At 31.6% G+C, this 18673-nt stretch overlaps 3 protein-coding genes across 3 annotated transcripts; 2 read left to right on the top strand and 1 right to left on the bottom strand.

Moving 5' to 3' along the window:
• Positions 1-817: 817 nt before the first annotated feature.
• LOC106671076 (probable 39S ribosomal protein L49, mitochondrial) lies at positions 818-1731 on the bottom strand. The gene is made up of 3 exons (XM_014401883.1): positions 1534-1731; positions 1226-1406; positions 818-1152 (listed from the first exon to the last, which is right to left on the bottom strand). The coding sequence occupies exons 1-3, from the start codon at positions 1630-1632 to the stop codon at positions 878-880; spliced, it is 555 nt and encodes a 184-aa protein (XP_014257369.1). The 5' UTR covers positions 1633-1731; the 3' UTR covers positions 818-877.
• A 2935-nt stretch (positions 1732-4666) lies between these two features.
• On the top strand, positions 4667-6665 carry LOC106671034 (acid phosphatase type 7-like). Its single transcript, XM_014401794.2, has 9 exons — positions 4667-4924; positions 4979-5173; positions 5270-5478; positions 5538-5635; positions 5695-5872; positions 5942-6084; positions 6135-6306; positions 6364-6501; positions 6567-6665. The coding sequence occupies exons 1-9, from the start codon at positions 4810-4812 to the stop codon at positions 6663-6665; spliced, it is 1347 nt and encodes a 448-aa protein (XP_014257280.1). The 5' UTR covers positions 4667-4809.
• Positions 6666-11267: 4602 nt separating this feature from the next.
• LOC106671075 (acid phosphatase type 7-like) lies at positions 11268-14677 on the top strand. Its single transcript, XM_014401882.2, has 9 exons — positions 11268-11432; positions 11496-11690; positions 13079-13287; positions 13351-13448; positions 13612-13789; positions 13860-14002; positions 14070-14241; positions 14317-14454; positions 14518-14677. The coding sequence occupies exons 1-9, from the start codon at positions 11336-11338 to the stop codon at positions 14593-14595; spliced, it is 1308 nt and encodes a 435-aa protein (XP_014257368.1). The 5' UTR covers positions 11268-11335; the 3' UTR covers positions 14596-14677.
• Positions 14678-18673: the final 3996 nt, after the last annotated feature.

Below are 18673 nucleotides of genomic sequence, written 5' to 3'. Positions count from 1 at the left end.
AAAATTCTTCTTAAATTTTAAGCTAAATGGGATTGATGATATATATACATACAGACAGTACATCTTACATGTACATACGTACAGAACAATACAACATAATTGAGCTTATGGCTTCTTGCTACAAGACACAAGTCACCCACTTCGGGTTTTGGGCATCTAGGGTCAGACATTGGTCATAGGTTATTTCAGCACCCAATGCAGTTTTTAATCCTAGATAGATAGATATATTCTTAAATTTCCAACCCTAACCGTTCAAGTAGGGCTTTTTAAATGAAGCTAATATGTAATATGTATATATTACATATATGTCCTTTTATTGTCACCCACATCGTGTAGGTTTTGCCAAAAATATAGAATGAAAGAATGATATTTCCTCCAAAAAGCAGAATAGTGATGTCAATGCCTGCTTCTTTTATGAGATATTTTAGTAATTGAATGTACCTTTCTCCTTTTTCTGCCATTATTTCAATGCTAATGAAACATACCACAAAAAAATTCCCAACAAAATTTGGAAAAATGTGTAAAACACAATATGTAAAAAGAGCTAGTAATTGTCATTGTCTTCATTTTGAATTGAACCACACTCTATATAGCTCAAAGGTATATCATGTGACATATTAAACCACCTTTTCCGCATTCTTTAATCATTATAAATTTATTATTAAATTAACTTGATACTTTTAACATGTACACAATTAAAAAACAAAATCACCTGGAAGGTTAAGTGAAAACTAAATTTTTACGACATGTATAAAATAATCACCAACAATGTAAAATCATACAGGCAATACAGATTATATTAAAATAAAAGGCAATGCAAAAGTTAAGACAAAAATTTATTTAAAATAACTACCAATTATATCCACAATTAAACCATTTAAAATCCTTTCTCAGATAACCAATTCTTGATATTGTTTACATGGTCTCCTCTGATCACAAGTTTACCCCCAACTTCATCGACCCTTATACCAATCTTATACTTTCTGAGCGAGGTTAAATAATTCCTTAGTTCCTTTTCTAAGAGCCAAATGTCACCTGCAATATGATGAATGTGTGTCAATCTTCTTGTGTTCCTATGTGAAAAGTGAAGATAAACGGGTATCATGTGATTCTTCGACCTCCTGATGTAGTAGGGAAATTTCATTGCTGATTCTAACACAGAAGTTATTTTGATTAAGATCAAAAGTTAAATTGAATAACCTGAACAACGGATAAAATTCATTACCGCTCTGCGGCTTCCAGCCTGATGGGTAGGCGTCTTTCTTCACCACCTCTGGAATAAATTTTAAAGGCAGAGCTCGAACGACATACTTCCACTCGTTTTCATCCTTGCTTACTTCATAATCGATGGTCTTGCTTGGATCGTAATCTCTCTCGGGTTTTATGACAGCAATGTTACGAGAAAGCTGAAACAATTATATCCTTCAATAAAGTATACATTTTTTTCTGGGCAGTTTACTTAAATTCTATAACATGGTATAAAGTAATGGAATATGTATTTTTTTAATATGTAAAGAATAATATAAAACTCACCACTAGTGGTTTGCTGGAGACTTTGTCTGCATTTAAAATGTATTTATGAGCATTGAAAATATTGTTAATTATTGGATTTAATCTACTCCTGAGAGCCATTTTAATGTTTTTCTAATTATATTAGTATTAAAACAAACACATCCTCCGGTAGACAACGTTCTAAATCAACGCGATAACCAGAAAATAAATAGACTAAAACCTCTTTGGGAAGAACTGAGGTCTTGTGTTGAACAAAACCGCCCAATTTTAAAAATAAAGTCGAACAAATTATTTTTGGTCCTCCTTGTCTAACTATTGTAACAATCAAAGTCTTGATCATATTTCTCAGCAGAAAGAAGTTTTTATTAATTTTATTTAGTGTGGTTTATATAATTTAAAAACCAGTTGATGGCCTGTAGCAATCTAAAATAATACCACATCTAACACTTTACAAATGAACTAGGAGACATCTAACAAATATTGTGAATATCTCTGATATTAATTTTAAAAAAATGTGACACATACAAAGAGCACATACAGAAAATATACATCATACTCAGACTCAAATAAACACATAAACCTGTCAAAAAAAATTGGTTAAAGTCATGAGGAGCGGTAAAGAATAAAGTATTTTAGAAAACCACCTTTTTTATTTTTTTGCCAATGTTTCTATTTCTATTCAGGCCATCATCAGGGTATGGGATGCAATACCACCCTGTCACAATCCTTTAAAAACAGCAGAATACAAATTCACATTTCACAACAATTTCACACAAAACCAATATGACACCCACAACAATAGAACCACACTTTATGTGAGGATGAAATACTTGGTTCAAAATTTATATTTACATCAATATTGTATTTTCCCCCCTTGAATATATGTTTTGTAATTCATCCAGGCCCTGAAGATGACCCAAATAAAGGTTGAAACGCATCAAAAAATTAAAAAGGTTTCTTTTCAAAAATACTTCATTCTTGACCGCTCCTCACATCTTTAAGAAACTATCAAATAATTTATAAATAAACACATATTTAAATAAATAAAAGATACTAAAAAACACATTCTCTTGAAATGTACATATACATCCAGACAAAAGAACAAATAGATGTTTAATTGAAAAAGGAGAAATATAATTAAATTTAGTTTCTATTTATATGGATTTTTTAAATTTTAGGTTTTGATTGATACAATCAATCTTTTTACAATTTTGTGTATTGTGACCATTATTGTTCTATTGTACAATCTCCCTGATTGTCTAGCGCCCTCCATTAAGCTTGAGTCTTTTTACCAGATCCCAAAGATTTGTTAAGGGCTTCCATGTATACCCATCAAGCCATAGCTTTTCTTCTACCAGGACTAGGAATCTCAACCTGCATAATTCTTATAGCATAGATACTAATAATTATTAATAAAAAGATACTAAAAGAAGAGACAATATTAAAGACTAATCATATTCACAATACTTAAAAAAATAACAAATATACCCTAAACGAATAAATATATTCCAAGAACACAAATATTCTGCAGTAAACTCGTACTTCTGAAATATACATATACATACATACAAAATAAAAATAGGTGTTTATTTAAATCATGCTAAAAAATATAAATATAATCCGTGTACATATTAGAGTCATAATTGACTGTATTATTTTAATTAGTTCTACTTTTTACTTGAGGTCTTGATTGTAATAATTATAAAATTAATTAAGATAAATATAATTAAATTTGATTTCTATTTGTGGATACTTTTAATAATCGTGGTCCACTTGACCAAATAAATTGTTTTCAATTAATTAAGGTTTTGGTTGAGATAAAAGTCAGGGTCACAAGCGGGATTCGAACCCACGACCTTCAGCCAAATACGCCACTGCTATTTAAGTTTTATTTTAGGTTTTGGTAGTCAGCCTCTTTACAATCTTGTGCTCAGCGACCATTATTGGTATAATTCTGCAATTTCCATCATTGTCTTTTGTTCTTCATTAAGTTTAAGGCTTTTTAGCAGTTAGCAAAGCTTCATTTAGGGCTTCTGTGCATTTCCTCTCTTAGGAGTAATAATCTCAGCTTGCAAAAACCTTCATACCAACAGAGCACATGTTCTACATTTTCTCCTCCTTTGCAATATCTGCATAAGCTTGTTTTTGCTGCTCTAAGTCTATAAAAATTCTTCTGGAGTCTAGAGTGTTCGGTTAGATGTCATACTGTCATTCTGGTCCTAACACATTCTAGGTTTAAGAGGGGAACCCACAAGAAGGGACGCTGCCACCCTCACCAAGTGCCTCTGATTATTGCTCTAAGAGGAGCCTCTTTACAAAAATTTACCAACGTAGTCCAATCCTAGCCAATAATGCACTCTAAAAAAAACCTGCTAGACACACCTTCTATCCTCTTACAGCAGCAATTGCCGAGCAAGTCACCAAGAAATGAAACAAATCCTCACCAACAAACACTCCATGCAAAGTTCACAGTTAATGTCCTGCTTTTTGAAGTGTTTATAATTAAGTTTAACATCTCTATACATCATTAAGTAGACAAAAAATGTAAAATAAAAATATTGTGGCACAGTCGCTGAAAAATAGCCTTTCATAAAGTAGTGAGAGTGTTAATATAATATCTAAATAAGTCAACAAATATTAATAAAAATAAACTTTTATTCAGTAAAAAATGGAATTTCTGTGTTAACATTCTAAGAATAATTTAAAAAAAAATTAATTTTCCTTAAAATTTAAAGAAATTAGTTGGTTGAGGTTTTCAATACACCATTGAGCTAAATGATTATTTTTTAAAAGACTGACTTAATAATTTATTGTTTTAACAATATTTTGAATAATAATTTAAGTTTATGTCGGCATTATTAAATAAATCAATAAATAAAATTGAAAATCATTTTTGTTTTCATAATATTTGCATGAAATTTTTTATCTTCAATTATTTTTTGCCATTACTTGGTAAAAGAAACTTTCAGTATTGTATTATTCCAAATACAATTAAGTGTGTTATTTCTTTGACTCATTCATAGTTTTTTAAATTATTTATTTTATATGTTTACATTTTCATAAATACTTTTCATTTCGATACCAGTATATTGGTACATCCAACTTCTAGAATCATTGAAAATAAATAAGTTATATAAAGGAAATGGAGGTTTTAAGATAGGAAATATTCAAAGATAAAAGCTATCAATTAAATCAAGTTTCAAACTTTCTCTGTTTGCTATTGATATGTCCTATATATCTACAATTTGTTGAATATTCCACTTCAATAGTCTATAGTGAAACTGTCTCAAGCCAAATATGAAATATTTTCTTCTTGTTTTAATGCAACTTTTGTTCTTAAATGTTAATTGCATACATCGTGCTGGTCATATTCGTTACCATCAACCTGAACAGATTCATATTGCTTTTGGAGGTAATACTGTATATTTCAGAACATATATGATATACATTGTTTTGTCTGTTTTAGATAGTGTTTCGGAAATACTGATCACTTGGTCAACAATCACTTCGACACCAAACTCGATAGTGGAATATGGCGTAAATGATCTTAATGAGAGAGCAGAAGGTTCGGCAAAACGTTTTGTTGATGGAGGACCAGAAGCAAGGGCCCAGTATATTCATAGAGTTAAATTAACAAACCTTAGACCTTTAACAAAGTACCGTAAGTAAAATTTCACATGACTACACAATTTAAAAATAAATAATGCACCATTAATATTGAAAATTTCATTGTAATTTTCTGCATTTTTGTTTTCAGTATATCATTGTGGGAGCCATTATGGCTGGTCAGAAGAATTTTGGTTTAAGACCGTTGATAATGAGACAAATTGGAGTCCTCGCCTTGCTGTTTATGGAGATATGGGAAATATCAATGCCAGGTCTCTACCACGCCTTCAAGAAGAAACACAGCACAATAAGTACGATGCTATAATCCACGTTGGCGATCTTGCTTATGATATGAGAGACGTATGACCAGAGATGTTTGTTACATTGCTGTATGACATGTTCATTTTTTTAAATATCAGGATAATGGAAGAATGGGTGACCAATTCATGAGACAGCTCCAGCCGATTGCTGCTTATGTTCCTTATATGGTGTGCCCTGGCAATCATGAAGAAGCTTAGTTAATAATTCAAAAAAAAAAAAAATTAAATGATATTTATTAAAAATAAATCATTTCAGCAATTTCAGCCACTTCAGAGAAAGGTTTTCTATGCCTGGTCAAAATGATAATTTATATTATAGTTTCAACTTAGGACCTATACACTTTATAAGCCTGACCACTGAGACGTATTACTACATTGAGTATGGTTTGAGAACACTTGTTAATCAATATCAGTGGCTGTTAAATGATTTAAAGGTCTTAAAATTCCGTTTCCATTAATTAATTGTTTTAAATAATATTATTGTCTTTTTTTATTTCTTACAGGAAGCCAATCTGCCAGAAAATAGAGCTAAAAGACCTTGGATTATTACATATGGTCACAAACCGATGTATTGTTCTGACAGAGTAGTTGATGATTGTAAAGAGAAGGACAATCGAGTCAGAAAAGGAATTCCACTTACTAAATGGTATGTTAAATCTTAAAAAAAAAAAAAAAAATGTACATAATTTTTTATAGGTTTGGACTTGAAAATTTATTTTATAAATACGGCGTTGATCTTCATTTCTCTGGGCATCGTCATTCTTATGAAAGGATGTACCCAGTTTATGATTACATAGTAAAAAAAGGTTCAAAGAAAAAACCATATTACAATCCAGAAGCTCCTGTACATATTATAACTGGTTCTGCGGTAATAAGTTATTCTAATAATCTTTATTTGACAAACTAAGTTATTATTATTTTACAGGGGTGTCAAGAAAGCATGTCAAATTTCACAGACGTGCCACCTCCATGGTCAGCATTCAGAAGTTCAAATTACGGATTTACGGTTCTTGAAGTATATAATTCTTCACACCTACATGTACAACAGATAGCTGTAGATTTTGTATGTTATAAATAATTAATATTGACTAATGTTTATCTTGTTCTAATTTCATAATTTTTTTCTAGGGAGATTATGGAGAAGTTATTGATGATGTTTGGATTGTAAAAACAAAACACCAATATAATAAAAATTATACACCAAATAAAACAATAATGTTCCAGTAGATTTAATATGAATTTAATATTTGGAATATAAAATAATAAATGAAGATGTATTATACAATATTATGATAATTTCCAACCTTATGCCGAGCTGTAAACATAATTATACTCTAAAATACTAACTTTTGGCAAAAAATAAATTATTAAGCATAAAAATTCATATAAGAAAGAATTTTAACTTGTTTTTAAGAAAACTTGTAAGACAAAGTGCAAAAAAGTTTATCTGAGATATGATATCTGACATATTTAAACAACATTTAATCTTTTCTATCTGCAAATAGTAATAAAACAGACCTTTCAACTTTCTCAGATACATTACAATCTTGGGGAGATACTGGAAGTTAAGCAGACAGCACATGTGTATATCACAAAGCAATAAAGAAAATACAAGAGCATAATTTTAAAGAAAATGAAAATGTTGAAGACTAGGAAAACTGAAAACAATACCCCAGCAGTAATCCCATCACTTCTTCTGGTGAGACTGAAAGTAAATGCACTCCTTGATCATCAGATCGAAGATATTTTTGAATTTCAAAACCGAACACCCTGGAAAATCCCCAATCAGAGAACTGAATTTGTACAATAGTTCAAAAGATAACTTTTGCATCAAATTATAAACGTTGGGTTTGCCATTCGCCAAAACAAGGAATGCTCTTTCTTGAACATGAGCTGCTACAAAATGCAAGACTAAGTTAACTTGCCGATTCTTACAAGTCTACATCATCATTTTTCTCGATAACAGGATTAACAAAAAGATTGTGAATACCCCTACAGTTTCCAAACCTGTCTACAAAAATGTGTACTGAATTTACATGTAAGAGAAAGCAGAAATAGATAAAATTAAACACAAAATGTGCTGATTCTGCAAAACAAGTAGAAGAAATCATGAAATGTTTTCTATAAAACTTTGGAGCAACATTCAACCACAAAATAAAATATTTTGGTACTTACAAAATAGTCATGGAGGAAATAACATGCCGGAAAAAACTAAATAGATAAATGAGGAATTACTGGTATGACATAAGTACTAAACGACACATTATCTGCAAAGGAATGAAGAAATGGCTGAAATATTATTTCTTTGGCAACATAGAAAATCATTCTGGTTCTTTAAATAAAATCACTGTAGTGAAATCTTAAGAGTTTTACAAGGGGGCATCCATCGGTGGCAGCAACGATTAAGGTATGGCTATGGTATCCATCACTGTAAGATAAGGGCTCAGGTTCATATTCAACAGACCTGAATTCAAACCCAACATTCTTACAAATGGGCTTTTCTCAAAAGCTACCTCAATGGTTCATATAACCTCATAATTGAAATATCCAGTGATTAGAATACATAGTAATTCAGTTATTTTAAGAAGTTGATATTTGAGTTTTAAGAAATATTGATAAAAAATAAATAAACTGGCACAAATGATTGTGTACATTGTTTTTTGAAATGCTGTGATGTTCTATCCTCTGTTATTTAAAAATTTGTTTTTCTTCTGCTTGTCAAAAAAACTTTTTTTTCTCTATTTACTTCAGTTTAGAGGCCATGGTGTAAAATTACTGACTAATTTGTATGTTAAAATCATTTGACCTCATCTACTCTTCCTCAGTGGTCACATCATATGTAACATCATCACATTTTTAATTTTCTTTAAATTAAGTTATTAAAAATAAGAAGAAGCATTCCATATCACAAAATATTAATATTTTCTTTACAAATCTTATACTTCAGTTTAGTTTTTAAAAAGTCAGCTAAAACAAGTAACTTATGATTCTTCCAATACAAGAGCATTTTTATGCTTTATTGTTGCTTTACAAAGCTAACTACTACCAAAGTCTATACAAATAATATTTTTAAAAAAAACATAGGTTAAAATAGCTTGTAATTATCTTGGAGATCATTGCGATAAAAGAAATACGCTGAGATAAAACATCAAGGATACATGCAGTTTAAACAATCTGTTTATATTAAAATCAATAAACATCATGATTCTTTCTTAAATTAGTGGTCATTTACAATTAGAAATTTCAGTGTAATAGCTCGGACTTTAGAGAGAAATAAATTTGCGAGGAGGAGGTCTGTAAAGCTTCAACAATGCATTAAATTTTCAAATGCATAAGAGCCTGGCTATTATTATTCAAACTAAAACCCTAACACAGAATATGTCTTTTTTAATTAGTTTACTTTTCTTCTAAAGATGAAAAATGGAACTGCTTATTTGGTTTATCAATTTGTATTTTATTTGTACTCTAATCTCCGTTCCAATAGATAAATAGAGCAATCAATTCTCGGGTATATCTAATCATTCACATTTGAATACTGTTATCAATTTTTTTTCAAACTTGATTTTTTGTGTGGGAATTTTTTGTCTTTGAAACGAAAACTTCATATTTAAAAGTTATATTTAAATGTTCTATTTAATCAAGAATTTTATTTATAAAGTATTAAAAAATCATGTTTATTATAAAATTCTGTCCACATTCAGGCTGGCAGAGCATTGTGTTGTTGATTTTATTACTTAACTTTAATTTAATCTAATTGAAAGTTGAACTCAAAAGAATCACTTTTGTTAAGTTTATAGTTAGGAGCATTCAAGTAAGCCAAAGACAAAAGGGGCACGACCAAAAGACAAAATCTATAATGGTTCAGGATAAGCAGAATATCTGAAGTGAACAAATCAATGAGGTCACCAGAAAAACATAAATAAGGATCAGCAAGAGTAGGTACTCTCTACAACTTGCTAAGAAAGAAATCTATTCTTGTTCAATAATAAATGAAACCTAATTTTATTTTTATTATTTAAATCTATTTCGTGTGTTGGAATTCTTGTAAGTATTCCGAATTGCACCTTTTAAGAGATTTTCATCACCAGAACTTTAAATGTCTCATTTTAAAATTATCGGGTTGTCCGGAAAATAATGCAGGATTTTAAGTTTTCATTAAAAAAAATCTATATAAAATATTCTGTTTACGTTTACAGGATTACTCATTTGTATGAATGTCAACACTTATTAATCCTCTTCCAAATGATATTGTTTGTTTACCTCTGTAGCATTCCGCTACTTGGAAATAATTCAGTCATCCTTATAATGTCAAAGCGAGAATTTCGTACGATTTTCTTTTACGAGTTTAAACTCGGCCGAAGCGGAGCCCAAACGGCTAGAAACATTAACCAAGTCTGGGGCGAGGGTTGTGTTAATGAGTGCACTGTGCAAAGGTGGTTTAAAAAATTTCGGGAGGGAGATTTCAGCCTTGAAGATGAAGAAGGTCGTGGAAGGCCTTCCTCTCTTAATGATGATGTTCTGCGATCAGTGGTGGAAGAAAACCCCAAAACAACTGTTCGAGAACTTGCAGAGCAACTCAAAGTCAGTAAAACGACCGTCGCTGACCACCTCAAGGCGATTGGAAAAGTGAAAAAACTCGAAAATTGGGTTCCACACTCATTAAACGATCGCCAAAAAAATCAGCGCTTTGATGTTTGTGCATCACTTCTTTGTCGAAACAAAAATGACCCATTTCTGGCCAGAATTGTTACATGTGACGAAAAGTGGATTCTCTACGATAACACTAGACGTTCTGGACAGTGGCTCGACAAAGGAGAAGCTCCAATACATTTTCCAAAGCCCCCAACTCATCAAAAAAAGGTAATGGTTACGGTATGGTGGGCTTCATTTGGTTTAATACACTACAGCTTCTTTCTTAAATCCTGGCGAAACCATCAATGCTGAATCATACTGTAACCAAATTAATACCATGCATCAGAAATTGGCAGTAATGAAGCCCTCTTTGGTCAATCGGAAAGGGCCCATTTTGTTGCATGACAACGCTCGACCACATGTGTCACGTGTAACGTCACAAAAATTATTGGAGCTTGGCTATGAAACTTTGCCTCACCCACCCTACTCTCCGGACCTCTCGCCTACTGACTACCATTTTTTTAGACACCTGGACCACTACTTACAACACATAATATTCAAAAATCAAACGGAACTGGAAAATGCATTTATTGACTTTATCAATTCTAAAAATTCTGAATTCTACTCAGACGGAATTAATAAGTTACCAACACGTTGGGAGAAATGTATTGAGAGTATGGGAAATTATTTTGATTAAAGAACATTGCTTTAAAGTAACTAGTTTCTTTTTTTTTTGTTTAATACCAAAATCCTGCATTATTTTCCGGACAACCCAATAATATATAAAATGGTTTTTAATTATGTGTATCACCATAAAAACCAAAGCTCATTGTTATTTCCAAACAAATAAAATTAAACCCAAATAAATTGCTAAAGCTTAAGTCGTGAGATTTCCTCATACCAAATTTGTAATTTGTCATAACCAATCATTGTAGTCTGACAGACCAAATCAAGCAATAATAGGCAGACTAAAATGTTCAGTAACATATACATTTGCTACCCTCAAATACTTATAAATTTAAAAAGTAAAAAGAATTTTACATTTGTTTCAAAATAATAAAACAAGTGTAAGACTTGATAAAAAAATAAAGTATTAAAATTATTTGTTTATTGTTTTTTTATTGATTGATTGAATTAAGTTGTCAAGATAATTTATCTCTTAAAATATAAATCATTCTTCAAGAACCTTGAGTTTACTCTAGATTTGTTCTTTGCCAAGATTATTTAAACAATTAATTCATTGTGGAGTCTTGTTGCAGTTAAAAATGAAAATGATTTATTTCATTTTATTGCAACTGTTTCTGTTTGTCAACTGCAATCACCCTCATTATCAGCCTGAGCAAATACATATTGCATATGGGGGTAATTGGTGATAAGATCTAGAATTTTAATTATTTTTATATAAAATATTTTTTTATAACAAAGAAACCCCCCTGGAAATACTGATCACCTGGTCGACATTCACGCCAACACCAAATTCAGTTGTCGAATATGGTGTCCTTGATCTTACGGAAAGTGCCAAAGGATCAGCAAAACGGTTTGTGGATGGAGGTCATGAAGCAAGGGTCCAGTACATACATAGAGTTAGATTGACAAATCTCAGACCTAGAAGTAGATATAGTAAGTATAATTTCATGTAGTTGTATAATTCTATAAAAAATATATTATAGAATATTAAAACGACATTATATTTATTATAGCACAAATTAGCTACAGCTATTACAATGCAATATAATATAATTACCCAAGAAAAATATACTTTTTATTTTATTTAATATTCTTTTTTTAATTGAATTTTTTAAAATTTAAGTATTACATAATTTTTGTTTATTATCATATATCATACAATATAAGAATAATGTACATGCCTTATACTTTGCTTTTGAATTTGTTAATTTGGTGCTTAAATGTTCATAATAATTACTCAGTGGCCCCTCTCATCCTGCTTTTATTATAAAGACATGCTTAGTTATTAGACATGAGTTGGAGTGGTAGGGGTGCATGGATACATTGGGCTGAAGGGCAACAAACATGCAGATGAGGCAGCAAAAGCTGGGATGTCTTGCCCTCCAGACAGAACCACTGAAATATGACCTGTTGACACTGCATGACCAGTAAAAATTCATTGAAAGAACATTGGCAGCTTCTATGGGCTGGATCGGATTGTCTGAGAAGCTCTTGTGTGTCAGGAGCATGATTGAGTGATGGCCTACTGAAATCAGGAAAATGAAATCTGAAATGCAAGGAAGGAATCGTGCTCACTCGTTTGAGGATAGGTCAAGTCACTGATTGTCTCATGGACTCCTGCTTTTGGGGCAGACATTGCGCAGGTGTTGCTCAATATCTCAAAAACTTGAATTTCATTAATGTGAGAATGGTGCTGAATTGTTAAACCAAGCTGAACATGTTAGGTGCTCAAAAAGAAAATCTCTCTGTACAGGGACCCAGCACAAAAAGTAGAGGAAAATGAAAAAGTCGATGTCCTTGCAATTGAAGAAGAATAATTTTGTGGTACAGGGATCTATATAATCAACGAGCATCTTAGAAACAAAGAAGCGAAAGTGAGAAAACAGTGGAAGTACGTAATGAACTATTCAAAAACCTCCTGACAAGATTTGGAGAGAAAGAAACTACAGAATACATCAAAGGAACTAAGAAGAGAATCCAAATCCTAATAATATTCTTAGCAAAGCAGTGTGGATTCAGCTCATGAGAAAGATTGGCATGAACCAATAGCGTACGTGGCAAAGAGTCAGAGGAGACCTCCATTGCACCAGATGTAGTATCACACTTATTTGCAGGAAAAAAAAAATGCTTTGAGACAATGTAACTACAGAAAAAATAAAACTGTTAAATTCTTTGATTCATTATTGTACAGTAAGTACATGAGAAAGGATACAATAGCCCTCAAAGGGTGCAGTATTCAAAATTCCGCTGAATTTACATCTGCAGCTATGTTTTCTTACATTTTTAAAATGATTTAGTATTGCCAATGGGTTTTGTTACAGTGTATCATTGTGGAAGTGATTATGGGTGGTCTGAAATGTTCTGGTTTTGGACTGTTAGCAACGAGTCTGATTGGATCCCTCGTCTGGCCATCTATGGTGACATGGGCAATATCAATGCCAGGTCACTTCCTATACTTCAAGAAGAGATCCAGCGAAACATGTACGATGCTGTAATTCATGTTGGAGATATGGCCTATGATATGAATGATGTATGTAAAGTCTTGATTTTTTCTGTTACAAATCTTTATCATATAATTTGACTGTTGATGCAGAACAATGGAAGGGTGGGGGATGAATTTATGAGACAGCTACAGCCGATTGCGTCTTATGTACCTTACATGGTCTGCCCTGGTAATCATGAAGAGGCTTAGTAAGTATACAAATTTTTTTTGTAATTTGGCCATATCTGATCATTTTGGACGGCTTATCCTTGCTGGAATGGTCTGTCAGATATATATATAACTTCATAGAAGGCCACAGACCACAGGAGGAAATACTGGAAAAAACTTGATTTCTTTTTGTTTGGAATTCAGCAATTTCAGCCACTTCAGAGAACGTTTCTCTATGCCTGGTCAAAGTGAAAATTTGTACTACAGTTTTAATTTGGGTCCAATCCATTTTGTTAGTTTAAACACTGAGGCTTATTACTTTGTAAAATATGGAATGAAACTTCTTGTTAAACAATATGAGTGGCTAGTGAATGACTTAAAGGTACTCCTGTATTTCTTTTGTAGCAATTTTGCTTAAATATATTTTATATTTATTTTTTATTTAAAAATAGGAAGCTAATCTACCAGAAAATAGAAATAAACGACCATGGATTATTGCATATGGACATAAACCAATGTACTGTTCAGACAATGTGGTTGATGATTGCAAAAATAAGAATAATCGTGTAAGAACAGGTCTTCCTATCTCTAAATGGTACATTCTCGACATAAAAAATTAAACATTTAATAACAATACACTAACACTATTAATTTTTTCAAAGGTTTGGTCTTGAAGATTTATTATATGAAAATAATGTTGATGTTGCATTCTGGGGGCATTTACACTCATATGAAAGGCTTTATCCTCTATATAATTACACTGTGAGAAAGGGTCCTAAGAAGAACCCGTATCACAATCCTGAAGCCCCTATTCACATAATTACTGGCTCTGCTGTAAAATTAACTTTTTAAAATTTATATTGAATGTTTATGTACTGCTAGTTTCTACTGGAAAAAAATGAATTACAGGGCTGCCAGGAAAACACAGTTAACTTTACGCAAGTACCACCGCCATGGTCAGCATTTAGGAGTTCCGACTATGGGTTCACAATCTTGGACGTTTTTAACACATCCCATCTCCATTTACAGCAAATATCAGTGGAGAAAGTAAGACAGTAATTATAGCCATTTGTGTTTTCAATTTGTTTAATTTTCTTGCTTGATTTTTAGGGAAAAGATAGAAGTGTCATTGATGATATTTGGATTGTAAAAGAAAAACATAATTTTCATCAAAATTATAATAATTAAATTGATGGCTCAAATTTTCAATATTTTTGAAGAGTGATATTTTTTATTATCTGGCCTTTAAATAAAATTACTGATGAGTATTATTTTCATTTCATTTAATACTGACACATTTGTTAAACTATAATGGAAAAACATTACCAAAATTTTATCATGGCTTTTGTAAAACTTGAGATTGTAATATTTAAATTTGTACTATCTGACCAACTAGTCAAAAAAGGGGCAGCCCTCTCACCCATAGGACCAGAACCACAGCTAGGTGCACCGAGTGAGTGCATGCTTAAATTGGTACTGGAAAAATGGCTTGAAAAAGAAAAACTCAACCACTGGTTTGAGGAAATGGTATAGTATGGTAATGAGGATACTGCCCTCTTAACTAACATCTGCACAGGATTGATGGAGCAGAGACAGAAACATGCCCACTTTGATGAACCAGTCATAGGCAAATATCCTTTGTGAACGTGAAGCATTAGCTTAGTTACGGTACATCCTCTTTGGTAGGGCAAGTCTCACACCAAAAGAGGTATGCAAACAGGCCTCAAGGAAAGTGCTTAGTTTTAAAGAAAAAGCACACTTTCCAAGGCTATAATTTAACAGGTTTCACAAGCTCTACTTAGGTCGCAGAGGAGGAAATGATTGTCATTTAGGAGTTATTAACAGCAATTAAAAAAAGATCTAGAGTGTATTAAATCTAAATATTTCTGTATAAAAACTATCTATTAAAATTGAATCAAACTAAACTTCAAAACTGAGGATACCACTTAATCCTCACTGGAAAAAATAAATGTCAAAATCAGAGAAATATCAAATTAATTATGTTTTTAATGTTTGAACAACTTTCAGAAGCAGAAAGGTTAATGAGTTAACAAACAAAAATAGATTCTATAAATCTAGAAATATATTCCATTTTTGATTGTGATAATTCTGTTGTAAGTCTCAGGATAAGTAAAAAGGCCTGAAGGAAAGCTTCTACTTATTCTGCAAGCAGAAAGGTTAATGAATGTAGAGTATTGAAATTAGCTATCTTTGAAATTATAATTTTTTTGCAAAGTAAGATAAATAATTTAGGAAAAAATCTAAAAGAAATATCAAACAGGCAATCAAACTCTATAAGGTGTTGTCTCTTTACTGTATTTGTTTTATTATTATTTTTTTTTTAATTACAGGGGCATTCGATAGCTAGGTCATTTCAGCCCCGAGCACATGTGAAATATAACAATACACATTTCGTCTAATAACATCATTAGCAGTAAATTTTTAGATATTAAATATTTAAATTATTTTTATTGTTTTTTACCCGTAAGTAAATAACATCAAAATTGGGTAATTAACATTATTGGAGCACATGTTGCAATGCTTTCTCTTGCTGTGTCTATCTACAAACACAAATTTTTGTGCCACTTCATTTAGGGATTCATGTAAATTTCATAAAATGATTTTTTTGTTTTATTATTTTGTTAATTATTAGCTCAATTTTATAGTAATTAATATTAACAATTGTGTTACAAATTAAACAAACAACAATACAAATTACTATAATTTGTGTACAAGTTGAAATGGTCATTTGCCGGGCTCATCTTCACTCACTGATTTATATGTCACATGCATTTGGCCTTGGGTCAGGGGGAATTTTTAACAATAATGTATTATTTTAAACTATCATTAAAAATTTAAGTTTGGGTGATAAGATCTTTAGAGGTCACACAGAGAAAAAAAAACAACTTTTTGGGCTGTGCCAAGCTTTGGTGGTTTATTTCACCATCATCAGGGCCTATTTATTAAAAAACCTAATTTAACACAAGTACATAAAAATAATTGAAGAATATGTCTGTATTATAAGGAAATAAATGAGACAGAAAAATCTGTCACTCAGAAAATCATATAATTTAAAATATTATATAAATAACTAATCTTAATTCATCTAAAATAAAATTTACAATAAAGTACATTTCAGTTATTTTCTGTAAAACTACAGTGTTTATTGCTCAACAAATAATTGTATTTCTAAACAGATTTTTTAGTCAAATAATGATGCAAGCATAGTTGTAGGAACTTGGAATAACTGGATCAACAACTTTATTGTTTCTATTGAAGATTTCATTAATTTATCTCTTCATTAAGGAAGGAAAAATCAAACTTTTTTTCTAGGTTGAAAATATGAAAGAGGGCAACTGATTATTGTTGTAAGCAAATGTAAGAGGAAAAGTAAAGAATGAAAGAAAGAAGTATGAACAATGAATTTGGTGGCCCAATTTATTTTTATTTTTTAAGTAATCAAAAATATTTCAAATTTTCAATAATCATCAAATATGCAAGAACTGAATAAAATTTGAACCATTGTACCATGACAGTATGATTGGTATACATATCTGATTGCAATGGTCATAAAAGCTAGCAATAAGAATATGCAATTTCATACAAATCCGGTCTCTACATGTAAAACATTTAAATTAAAGAATTGTATGTCAAAAGTTCAAGTTGTTTGCAACTTGTTTGCCAAGGAACATTTGGTTTGTAGCCTTGCTGATTACTGAATACTAATTTATATAAGACCAACTTGGCACATGGATGTACATACATATGCACGAATGCAGAGCTGAGTCTATCACTGCTCATAATCATTTTCTGCATTTCCAGCTTTTGTAATTTACAATAAATTTGAGAATCATTCACCCTGGGTATTGGCAGTCCGAGGTCAGACCTTGGTCTTATCTGTCCAGCCACCGAGAGTGGTGTCCAGGGTAGCCCAACAATTAGGTCATTTCAGCCTCCAATGCAATCAGTTCCTAAATCCATTCACACTCTCACTCACTCTAAAATACATTCTTACTTATTTGCATACCATTCACTCAGTTAGGGTGGTGGGAGTACTTGATATTCCTCGATCTCCATCTACACATATTACATCATTAATCTAAATGATGGTCTATGAGACCAATATTCTTCCATCAGCCCTCTCATACTAATAAATACATTCAGTCTCAACATAAAAACACAAGATGAGATATCTATAAAGTATTAATTAAGTATAAAGCCCTGTTTTCTCTAAAAATTGGAATAGGGGACCCAGATAAGATAATCACCGCCATGGTCAAGCATAATTTTCACATTGGGCGGCATTACTACATACTCTTTATATAAAGCCAATTCAATTAAGTAGAACACATCGAGCAACCTTTCTCCACATGTCAGACACTTACCTAGGCTTTGGCCCAAAAGTAAGTGTCCCTGTGTCAACCTCGCATGGCCTATTGTTAATCAGGTGATGATGACCTCTCTTCTACAAGTCAGATCCTTTGAGGGCTATTGTCAGTGATCTTGATATATGAGAGATTCTCTGCCATGTTTTATTGCATTTTTAGCATCAGAGGACTGAATTGCGTTCCAAGGGTGAAGACATCCTGGCCTTAGCTGCCTTTCCATTACCCTCCATGGTCTGTACAATGTATGTACTGTTTTGCTGAGTTGTCCAGTTTATTGTTTTGTAGCAGTCCGGTGGAACACTGATGCTAAGTGTTCTTTGTGTGAGGTGTGAAATATATAAAATAAAAAAGACCATCCCTAAAAAAGACTCAGTGTAGTACAATCATTTGTACCTGTTTGGGTATACGGAAGCTTGTCAACACCCTAGGTACCGATGGTGCAACATCCATTCATAATTAATGTAAACTGTCTTCCTTTTCATTTTTGTATAATAGTTTGTAAGCAGCTATATAATAAAGGATGGTAGTTTGTTTTTAATCTTAATAATTCACAATAATTATGAATGGATGTTGCAACATCGGTACCTTTGTCTTTGTGCTTTCTTCAGTGAGCTATGAATATATATACATTTTTACAATGATTTTTTTTATATTAATTTTTGTCAATAGCACAATTTTATGCTAATTAATTTAGTGTTATTATCGGTGCAATGAATTTGAGTATTATTAAAATTACATATATATCTTTATTTGAACAAGCAAATTTCGAAATTTTTCGGAAGGGCGCCTTCAAAAATTTTTATTTGTATTTATTGTTTCTACTGTCATTTTTCACCTTTTGGCACTTGATCCTTTTTGTCAAATCGATAGTGGTGAAT

The sequence above is a fragment of the Cimex lectularius genome, unplaced genomic scaffold (assembly GCF_000648675.2).
Source record: "Cimex lectularius strain Harlan isolate CLEC.00 unplaced genomic scaffold, Clec_2.1 scaffold408, whole genome shotgun sequence".
Classification (NCBI taxonomy): domain Eukaryota; kingdom Metazoa; phylum Arthropoda; class Insecta; order Hemiptera; family Cimicidae; genus Cimex; species Cimex lectularius.
Note: the sequence above shows the minus strand (reverse complement) of the source record. Positions and strands in the feature narration are given on the sequence as shown.